This window comes from Zonotrichia albicollis, chromosome 3 (assembly GCF_047830755.1).
Source record: "Zonotrichia albicollis isolate bZonAlb1 chromosome 3, bZonAlb1.hap1, whole genome shotgun sequence".
Taxonomy (NCBI): Eukaryota; Metazoa; Chordata; class Aves; order Passeriformes; family Passerellidae; genus Zonotrichia; species Zonotrichia albicollis.
In genome coordinates, this window is record NC_133821.1 from 99,491,948 (window position 1) to 99,503,616 (window position 11,669).

The 11,669-nt window shown below is 39.3% G+C and overlaps 1 protein-coding gene across 1 annotated transcript in view; it reads left to right on the top strand.

Annotated features, from left to right (window-relative positions):
• The window catches only part of FAM83B (family with sequence similarity 83 member B), a 56,413-nt gene extending 46,364 nt beyond the window's left edge, over positions 1-10,049 (top strand). Inside the window, exon 5 of the mRNA XM_005485993.3 lies at positions 634-10,049. Within this exon, the coding sequence (XP_005486050.1) occupies positions 634-2,989 (2,356 nt within the window). The 3' untranslated portion in view covers positions 2,990-10,049. The remainder of the gene's footprint in view (positions 1-633) is intronic.
• The last annotated feature ends 1,620 nt before the right edge of the window (positions 10,050-11,669 follow it).

An 11,669-nucleotide genomic window follows, 5' to 3' on the forward strand; every position in this document is an offset into this window, starting at 1 on the left:
ACTTAGCTTTGAGCATGTGTTCAGTCTTTTACAGCACAAAAGAGAAAAAAGCATTATCAAAGCATTATCATTGCAATTAAAAGAAATTTTCATCTCCAATGCAATATGCATATTAGAAAATGTAAACTTTTTTCAAATTCTGAGATGGATCTTTTTGAAAGTGTTTAGAATTAAGTACTTTCAAAATTGCTGAAGCACTCCTGCATGTTATTTTAAATGTATTTTTTTCCCAACATAATCACACAGTAACATTGTCTGACAGAAGAGGTAATTCAGTGGGTACAGGTTAGTCCTGCCATAGACTTTGTAGAAGTGATTTTTTTCCATAAGGTATTTGTACTTTACTGTTCTACATTTGTCAATCCTTTTTTAGAATACTTCTTATAAGGGCAATTATATGGGTAGTTATAGACTCATTCCTGCTCTCACTGAAATCAGTGGAAAAACTCCATCTGAATTTGTCTGATGTTTGATTAGACTTCTGAGTCCAAATTACATGAATCATTCCCTCAGCTTATTTATTTAGAAGGTACTTTTACAAACCCAAGGTTTCTGTAAAAGCTTTCTTCTCAAGACTGGTATAATACTTCAGCTCCAAAGAACTGTATCTAATGGTCATTTTTCTTCTTTCAGCTTTATGTGGTCATTTGAAAAAACCAACCTCAGCATGGTTCAAGTTATCACAGGACAGCTTGTTGAATCCTTTGATGAAGAGTTCAGGACGCTGTATGCCCGTTCTTCCGTTCCCAGCTCGTTTGCCCCAGAATTAGTGCGCGTGAACAGTCGCAAGACGCTGTGGGATAATGACACATACCAACATTCAGTGTCTTCCTTGGCTTCAGTTTCCAGCCAAAGAAACCTTTTTGGTAGGCCAGACAATGTTTTCAAGGTAGATCCTGTTTGGAAAGCTCGTGGAAGATATGCAGTAAATGAAATAGATAAATACAGCTTGAGAAATCAAGCCTATAATAAGCAGCCATTTAATCCAGCTTTTAATGTTCAAAATCCAATACAGCACTATCAACCTAGTGAAAAAAATGAGCACTGGAAGAGACATAGTTATGCTGGAGAGAAGCCAGAAAGGACACCTTACCTATTGCTCAACAGAGCTATTAACAGAGCAAACAATCTACCAAACACTTGGAAAATGCCATCTGATAGTCTTAGTATTGTGTCATCGTTACGAGGAGGATATGCAAATAACTACAATATTCCCCAGCAGAGTTTTGCTGATCAGTTCTCACGACCAAAGGTAAACCTTGCAGAGAGAAATTCAATTGTACGGAGGTCTTTTAATGGGACAGACAATCATATCCGCCATCTGCAGCAGAGGATGCCAACCCTTGAGCACACAACAAAATCATTCCTACGTAACTGGCGAATAAAGTCCTACTTGAATGACCAGTCAGATTGTCCAGTAGAGTCAAATGGGTCAGCCTTGGGTGACAGATATGATAGCTATGACACAGGTGAAAATATTAAAGCTCATGCACTGTACTCTCATTCTCGTTTGCGGTCATCGTTGGTGTTTCAGCCAACTTTACCTGAGCAGCAGGAAGTAAGCAGCTGTGCAAGTTCTTCAAATTCAACTATAATTGGGTCAGAGGGAAGTGCAACACCCAAAGGGACATCTAACCATGCTCCGAGTGTGGAAAATGGAGCGGATAATAATTCAGAGGAGCTTAGCCCAAACTCACCTCTTAAATCAGATGCACCAACAGGCCACAGAAGTCAGATTGCAGATGACACAAAACCTAGGGTAAATTCAAATGCCGCTGGAGACTCATCACTGTATTTGTACACAACGCTGTGTACAGATAAACATGCAGAAAATTTGAAGAACCTTCAAAATGAAAATATGCTCAAAAGGAGAAGTTTTCCCATGTTTAATTCCAAGTCCATATTGGATCCTGGTACCAACAAACATGCATCCAATTATGTTTACAGCACATTGACTAGACATAGACTTAAGCAGCCAGTTAGTCCAAAACTTCCAGAAGACGTGTTGAAGAGTGCTAAAAGTTTGCACAGTGTAACCAATCACTCGCCACAGGAGGAAAAGGACCTGAAAGGAGAGCTGAAGGGCCCGACTGCTAGCAAGGCAATCTCCATGGCAGCTCTCACTGAAGCTAGCACAGAGGAGTCCAGTAAGGATTGCACATCGAAGAAAGAAAGTAAGAATTCCCCAAGTTTTCTGAAGAAAGGATCCCAGAAACTGCGGTCGCTTCTTAATCTCACACCAGACAAGAAGGAAAACTTGTCAAAAAACAAAGGTCCTGCCTTTTACAGAATGTGTAGTAGTTCTGACACATTGGTTTCTGAAGATGAGAATCAAAAACCAAAGATTTCTGAAAATAAGACAGATTCTTCCCCAAGGAGAAAAAGAAATTCATCATCAAATTCTCAAGGTAGTTTGAACAGAAGTAAAGAAGATGTCACCGGGAGTCCAACAAAGTCTCCAAAGTCTCCGAAATCACCGAAATCTCCAAAACCTCCATCTGATGAGAGCAATAAAAAGTGTCCCCTCTTGTGCCCCCTTGAAAGTAAATTCATAGAAACTGCAGGAGATCCATCTACTCCAAGATTTAATACAGAACAGATTCAGTATCAGGATGCAAAGGAGATCTCCACAAATGCTACTTCCGAAAGCGCTCCTGTTTCTGCTCTCCAAAGAGCAAGTTCAGTGGCACCTCAGCTGACGGGCTCAAAGCACCAAGAAGAGCTGAGGTCTCGTTTGAGTGAAAGGCGTGTTTACAGTCGCTTTGAGCCGTTCTGTAAGATGGAAAATGCCAGCCAACCTGCAGGAAATGCAGCCAACAGCAGTGCACAGCTCTCAGAAATCAAAACCAAGACCTTAGGGAATAATTATGGCAGGAGTAATCACATGGTCAGCTACAACTCAGCTGCTTACCACCCATTGCAGCCTAATGAAAACAAGCTGAGAGGATTTATGCAAAAGTTTGGGAACTTCCTACACAAAAACAAGTAATGCTGTAATTTTGTTGATTATACTGTCATACAGCAAGACTGGCAAAGCTGGACATAATCTTAACTGGACAAAGACTTGTGGCTAACTTTTGTAGAGTTTACTTGGATTTCTTCTTGGATCTAGGACATTGGAACTAATGTACATATTTTTAAAAATAATTATTCTAGAATTGTTATACTTCAATCTTCACAGAAATTCTCTGTCCAGAAGATGTTTCAAGGAAGTTGTTTATAGTGTTGATATTGTAAGATTAATTTTATACATTTTCCTGGTGAAGAAAATACATTCTAGTATATTTTAAGATTAATGAACGTGGGGTAAAAAAGATGGGGGATGTTTTTAAACTTCAGATAATATTGTCTCCAAAGATTTGCCCTTCAAAAATAGGATAGCACTAGGAATAGTAAATAGTATTTTTTCAGCATTTATGTACACTTTCAAATGATAAACACAAATGTTAATGCATTGCATGTTACTTATCTTTAATTTTTGGAAACCTCTTTTAGGTTTCATCTTGTTAATAATTTACCTCCTAGCATCTATTGAACTGTTTGGGCAGTAGATGGATCTGTCTTACTTTATTGAATTTTCTGTGTAATATGATATTTTTCTGAAGTATTTGGCATACAGATTTGAAAGTGACCTTAATTTGAGTTTTCACTGACTTGTTTACATGGTTAAACTAGTGTGAATGTAGAATGAACATTAAAAAAACTATTTCTAGAAAAGGTGCCTTGAACATAACCTACAACTAGTTTAAATTTCAGTGTGTTAATCACATTTGTACAGCATGCCAGTATTCTGTAATATCTTCACTAAAAAAGCTTTTTTATTACATTTTTCTATTTGGTGTTTAAAAAAAATTCTGTGGACTTCCATTTCTCAGGTAAGTTTTTGAGTTTCACATGCAACAGTCTGTTTAAAGTGTTGGCAGATATTTTTGCAACTGTGATCTTTGAGTGTGGACAGGTATTTTGTGGCTTTAATGGCCTTATGTCAGGGTGACTATTACAAGCTTGCAAGGAATTAGGCAGCTAAAAATTAGATTTGTAAAAATCAACAATCAAATGATAGGGCACCTTTCCTAAGACAAAGAAAGTACCAGTGAAGGGTGATAGTAGAAAGTGTTAAACTTCAGTGAAGGGATTGGGGCACCTAACTGCAATCTAAGGGACATTTGGTTTATCTGAGCCTCTGTATCATAAAAAATTTCTCAATAATAGCTGACTACAGGTTATTGCTCACAAAAACAGAGGTGCGGTGATGTGTTTGGGCAGCAGCATGGCATTCACTTCTCATCTGCAGTGCACAGCCAGAGCATTCAGCTGGCTTATCCTGTCCTGGGTGTGAAGTTCGTGTCTTAGAAGGACTCCATAACCATTTAGCTGTAAGATATTCTGTGACAGTTTTGTTTAACATTCAAATTTTTTTGAAATGTCACCACTGAAAGCTTAGAATTCTTATACAGATCTTTGTGTTTCAGGAAAGAATTTTAAGAGAAAACTTCAGTCTCAGATCTGAAAGGTCCCACAGTGTTCTATGGAGGAGCCCACCATAAAGGTCTTGGCGTCATTCTTTAGAAAGAAATACCAAAAAGGCAAAAATGCACCAGTTAGATGAAGTCAGTTTGTCTTATCTACCTGTGGCCATGGGAATAGATTTTAAATGGAAGCCTACTTCCCACTGAGAACCTGCTTGGGTTCCCATGAAGTCACCATAGTTACTGTCAGTGATTTCAATGAAGCGGTGTCAGCTTTTTATTCAAGCTCTTAGGCACCCTTATTAGGGCTCATACATCATAGCAGTAACTGTTTCATTGTGGGGATGCTAATTATTTATATGACTGACAAAGACTTGCATCTCAATCCTCTGCTGAAAGTTTAGGTCCCTCCATTGCTTGTGATCACAAAAGATTTTATAGATTTCTTGGTGAGCACTTTGTTCATTCCTTGATGAAATGCCATAGTTAGTATTTTTCCCAAAGAAATATTTATATTTAAATATTCTGTCCCAACAGAGGCAACATGTTCAGACCCAAGATAAAGAGTGTCTTAGTTCTCAAGGCATGTTTTCAGCATGGGCACAATGTACTTCCACAGCTGGGCAGACACCAGCAATGCCATACTGTACTTTCTAAAACACTTAAGAATTTTTAGCCAGTTGGACATTTGTCCAGGTTAGTACCTGAATTGAAGTGCAGTTGGTGCTAAAAATGGTGAGGTTAGTTTTGGGAAGATCTTTAGTTTTCCTTTGTACTCTAGCGATCTCTGACAAATGCTTGTAGGCAGAACTATATTTGGGAAGGAAATGAAAGAGGGGGAACAAGGATCTTGGGGCAAGTTTAGAAGAATAAGTGCTGTCCATATTGAATAAGCTTTGGGAAGTCTGTACTCATGGAATTTGGAAATATTTACTGTGTTTTTCAAAGTACATTGCTCATTAAAGAGTCTTCATAAGGCAGATATTTTAATTTACCAAGTCACCTGTGTTTGCAGATATATATACTGCTGTTCTTTACCTGCAGAGAAGATTAAGATCCTTCAGTGAAGAGCCTGCTCATAGGCTTGATAGTGCAAAAAAAAATCTTTGTAGAACTAGCATTTTTTTTTTCATTTTCAGCTCTCTTCTCAGAATTCCCACATAGGAATGGTCTGTGCTCAGGCTTGATCCGAGGTTAATGAAAATGAATTCCATGGACCTCAGGGGAAGTAGGATCAGACTCTTAATGTACTGACATCACTGTTTCAGGAATGTAACAAGACCCAGTGCTGCTTGGGGAGGATAAGGCTCTGCTTGATGCCATGGGAAGAGCAGCTTAATGCCCTGCCTGCAGCTACAGCTTTGAAGGTTGGGAGGCACACTGGGGAGGTCCACAGATACTGCAAGGACCAAGTGTTCATTTGTTCCCTCCAGAACCTGTGTTAGTGGGAAAATGCTCACCCAGTACTGTGTGATGTACTGATGTCTGATGTGATTGCCTCATGTCTCCATGGGAACCCAGCTGCCCATAAAATAAAAAGGAAAATGTACGTGGCAAAAAAATCCATATATCAGCAGAGAAAAAGGATGTGCAGTTTTCTGGAGGGAAAAGTTGGAATTTGTATTTTTGAACGCCTTTTTTCCCAAAGCTTGTCTTGATATTTCTGCCTTTTTTTTTTCCAAAGAGATGCAGTTCATTCAGAGTGTCCTAAATGTGCATTGCATGTTACAAGTTTTACAACCCACACACACCCAGTGCACTCCCAGTTTTGTAAGGCTGTGAAGTAATAGCTGCTGCCATGCATGAGGGTCATTTGGCCACATGGCTTGGGAGTTGTGAAATCCATAAGAAATGTCACGTCATTCCTGCATTAAATAAAACTCCGTTAGCGCTGTCACACGTCTCTGTGAAAGCTGGGCAGAGTTAGGCAGTGCTGAGGGTGCTGAGCTCCCCCAGGAGCACTGCTGGGAGCAGAGGGCAGTGCAGCTGGGACCTGCAGGCTCCTCATACAGTGCTCATTCCATTTGGGTCATAAATAAACTACCCCTGCATACAGTCATAATACACAGTGAATAAATTGCTTCATTTCTTCAGCCTCGTAATAAACAGCTTTTGCTGCCTCTCAGACTGCAGAATTGTTGGTTGTTCTCTTATTAATGACCTTGCACTGCCCTCTTTATTCATGCTAACAAACACAAACTAGATGTGAAGAAAGATTACAAATCAAGAAAGAGTGAGTTGCCGGCTGTCTAATACATGAGGATAGTAGTATTTGTGACAAACCTTGAAAAAACAAAAAGCTTATCAGGCACTAGATGTTTGTGCATAGGTGAAAAATTACTATTCAAAGACAACAACTGTTTGATCATGTTTCAGCTTTCTGAAATGTATTAAAACATGTTGTGGTTTAGAAGACATCATAAAAAATACTAAAATTTGTTGCAGGACAATGTAAAAATAAAATTTAAATTGACTCTACCAAACTGTATGATTAATACATATGTTTTTTCATTCATAGCATCATGTGGGTAAGCTGTACAATCAACAAGTAGCTTTGCCAGTGTGTAACGCAGAGAGATCAGTAGGGTTACCATGGTACTTAGTGTAATTTATTCCCCATATCAGTGTTGTATTGCACAGTACAGTACTTGGGTTTTTTAGTTTGTTTTCATTTAAGTCAGGAGAGTTAGAGCAACATAAAGCTGCAGTAGTTCATGGGTAATTGAAGCATGTTCCTCCAATTTTGCCTTCACTTGCACAAGTAAGTATTCCATTAGCACCCCAGTGACAAGAGAGGAGACTGCATTGCTCAAAAGACTGTCTTGCCATTTCATTCTTTATTTCAGAGAGGTGCTTACAGATAGATGTCTGGGTACCTTTACTCGGGGTCTGAAATCTTTCACAATTTTCAGCTCTAAGAGTTACAGTTACGTCTACAATTGTCACATTTCACATGATGCTAAACATGTTGCATGTTCTGAGAATGCTTTCCTGTACTTCTAAACAGGATGGAAGAAAACATTTGCTCTTGGAGAGCTCAGAACAGGGCTCCTTTGCTGTTAAGCAAAGCTGGTAGTTCTGAGTTTGCTTTTGTGATGTTGACTAATTAGGTCATAAAGTTGTGCTGCAGACCCTTTGGGCTCTGTTGCCCTTCTCTGGACACACTCCAGCACCTCAATGTCCTTCTTGTAGTGAGGGGCCCAGAAGTGGACACACTGTTCAAAGTGTGGCCTCACCACTGCCAAGCACAGGGAACAATCATTGTCGTGGTCTTGTTGGCCACGCTGTTGCTGATCCAGCCTGTCCAGATCCCTCTGCAGAGCCTTCCTACCCTGCAGCAGCTCAACACTCCCAGTTAGCCTCGTGTCATCTGCAAACTGACTGAGGAGCCATGTGATCTCCTCACACAGATCATCAGTAAAGGTGCTAAGCAGGACTGGCCCCTGCGCTGAGCCCTTGGGAACACCATTGTGCTGGCTGCCAGTGGGAATGGAATCCATCCACCAACAGACCATACAACCAGTTTTATACCCAGTAGTCAGTGCACCCATCCAAGCCATCAGCATCCGTATTCTCCAGGGGAATGCGGTGGGAAATGGTGTCCCTGGCACCCAGATCAGAGTGGGCAGGCCTGTAGTTTCCTGCATCCTCCCCTGGTCCTTGTAGATTGACATCGCATTTGCCAGCTTCCAGTCACCAGGGATCTTTCCAGTTAAACAGGACTGCTGGTAAATGAAAGGGGCTCTGTGAGCACTTCTGCCAGCTCCCTCAGTACCCTTGGGTAGATGCAATCCAGCGCCATGGATGTGTGTGTTTAAGTGGTGCATCAGGTATCACACCATTTCCCTGTGGACTTTAGGGTTTCATCCTCCTCTTCATCCCTGTCTTCCAACTCAGGGAGCTGGTACCCAGAGAACAACTGGTCTTACTAGTGAAGAGGCGAAGAAGGCATTAAGTACCTCAGTGTTTTCTTCATCCATTGTGACTGTTTCCCTGCCCCCCCACCCCCATCCAAGAGAGGACAGAGATTCTCCTCAACATTCATGTTGCTGATGTGATTATACAAGGCTTTTTTATCTTTTTTGTCTTTTCTGGCGGTGGCCAGGTTAAGTTCCAGATGGGCTTTGGCCCCTCTAATTTTCTCCCTGCAAAGCCTCACAATATCCTTGTGGTTGTGCTGAGTTGCCTGTCCATTTTTCCAAAAGACATAAATTTTTTTTTCATGTATGTCTTTGTTGATTTTTACAAAATATCTCTGTGTTTTTCTGGAAGAGAATCTGGTTTGCTAAAAATTACTTGGCATCCCTTCAGAAGAAGCTTCTGTCATGGCTATGCATCTTTCTTTCACCATATGTGTTGAAATATCTAAAAATTCAATGGTTAAGTGCAAAAGATGATAGTTGGAGGGAAAACCAATCATTTATGAAGTGTGGGCCATGATACGTGCTTATTTTGAAAATGTTACTTCCATATATAAATACAGCTGGGGAAAAAATGCTTCTTTTCTCTCCAGAACACATGGAATTGATGCCAGTTGAAATGGAAATATTTGAAAGACTGAGCACCAGTGACAATATTTTATTGTGTTTGAGAAGTGAATGCAACTAATCAATTAGCATTCAAACACTGGACTCCTACACGTTTATTGTATGTCTGTTCTTGCCTCATTTAGCAATCAACCTGCTCAAAATTCAGACTGATGGTCTGCAGCTTCCCAAGCTCTTGAATATTACTCTGAATAACTATTCCAATGAGGCATTAAAAACATGCTCAGATTTTTAAACTAGGCCATCCCAGGATAAAGCATACCACGCACACGTGTTTTGTTGGATTTTGGTGTTAAAAGTTCTCAGTGCAATCCTACCTGATGTATTGTGGGTAATTGTTGACTAGGTACTTCCATTGTTTTATTTGAGTCGTGTCTGATTTTGACCCATGGCAGCACCACATTTAGACTTCATGTCTAATATATGTCTTTCAAATGTCACATGTTCTGGTGTGAAAATATTCTGATTTCAGAGTTTAGATCAATTTTCTTTAAAGCAAAGTATGTGGATCTGTGATGATCCATGAGAAGAGGATATGGATGGGAATTTGGATTACTAAAAAACAAAGACAAAACTAAAAAGAATTTGCAGGTATCTTCACACACAGCAAAGGAAACAAGTAAAATCAGAAGATGAAATCGCAAGTGAATATTCATAATGTTTTACCAGTTGAACATTTTACCAGTTGAAAATGAAAGCTAGTGCACCAACATGGCAGGAAACATAATAATCAGTTGCTCTTTAAATAAAAAAAGCTGAGATACTAATCTAGTAATCTACTAATCTAGTGCAAAAGAAGTGTGAGGGATGCTACAAATACACAAGACCCAGAATGGATTTTCCTGTGAGATTTTGGGGGGGTGAGGAACATGGGAAAGGAATTCCTGACAGGTGTAAAGAACTGTGCTGGTTTCATTTAAAACTACTTGATATGTAAATCCTTTTATCCTAAGATGGAACTCCTGGATTACATAGCAGCTATTTTATGGGTATCCTGTGTATGTACAAATACAAACCAAAAATTGCTTTGAAATAATTTATTACCTTTATTTTTTACCAAATAAAATGTTCTTTTAAAGCTCAGCTCATTTCTGTGTTTATTTTTTCACCGACTCATACTGTTATTAACAATTCTCATTTCAAAAGTTCAAACATCTTCAAAAAAATGCAGACATCAGAAATGTTGAGTGAAAAGTTAAAAAAATGAGGTTTCAAAGCTATTTAGTGGTAGCATCACTGTTTTCAGAACTGCTGCACCTTCTATGGGACCAAGAGCTCCCAGAAACCACAGAGAAAGGACCAAAGCCAACGTCACTAAAATAAAGTAGCTGGAATAAAATATTGGTATAATAATAATGAAAGTAAGTGGGATCAAAAATGTAAGGGGGTAAGGTCCACAGTTAGTATCCCATGTTTACTTTCAGAGCCTTCTATCACTTCCTTGCTGTAATATTTTGGGTTTGTTTGCCTTTCTGTTAATTCTGCCTTGCTAGTAATGTCAGGTTCTATAGTGTTTTCTTTTCCCTCCTATCTCCGACTTAATTTCCTCTTCCCTATTTAAATAAAACATCCTTCAGAAAATCTGCTTGACTATCTCTTGCATCGTACTTGCTACTGGAAAAATAATTCCCATCACATGGCTTGTGAGAATTAACTTCTGAAAACTCCATGCATGAGTTATACTGTGGGATGGCTCATGAGAAATTGATTTTGAATCCCTAATATTTGCTCAATACCTGTAAAAAACCAGTAGAAAATATAGTAGCCTTTCTGAGCAGCTTATGGTCTATATTTAGACTTAATGAAGGAAGGAAATGAAGAGAAAGAGAGGAAGTTTATGCTTTTTCAGTTGTAAAAGGTTATAGAACACTGAGGTGATTTACCACATATGGGGACTTGGATGGTTGGCGTTGTGGCATGGTGCCTGCAGGCACCCATGCACACACCTGTATGCATAATACTGAGCCTCCTGCTTGTGCAGGAACTTCTTACATTGTAATTTAAGTAAAACTCATCATGTTTCATTTCCACTTTTGTGTGTGGGAACTGGGAAAAGACTGAGTTCAAGTCTCTTCCCAGTTCCCACACACAAATGTCATTATAATAATTACTGCCTCCTCTCCTTTACTTTGTGTTTTCCTTACTTAGGACAAATGTACCCTGCCAGCAACTCTGTGTGCATCATTCTGAAATGTGTGATCACTAAGTGAATGTATAAAAACCAAAACATTTTTCATTTTTGGGACATATCAATTGGATTGAGAAGGAAGGTATGCATGTATCCTAATGAGGACAAGACCAATGAATGTATGAGTTGGGGATGTCTGAAAGTACAATACATGGCAGTTATTATTGAAAGTCAAAATGTGAGAAAACTTTTTTTCTCAAAAAAATTTTGAAAACAAGAATATTTAGAGTTTTGGCAGAATTACTTTATTATCCAATAATTCCTCGTAGCTAAGTAAGAGCTGTCATCCCCTTTTGGCATATGGGAATCCCAAGCTTTACTGCTGCATGCCAGAGTAGCTGTGGCTGCTCCTTGTTTTACTTCCATTTGGCCCCACTGCCTTAAATTTACCAATAATATGGTGACTTGGAGAGTCCATTTCCAGCTGTGCAAATTGGGTCTTGTTTAGCACAAGCACATTCCTAA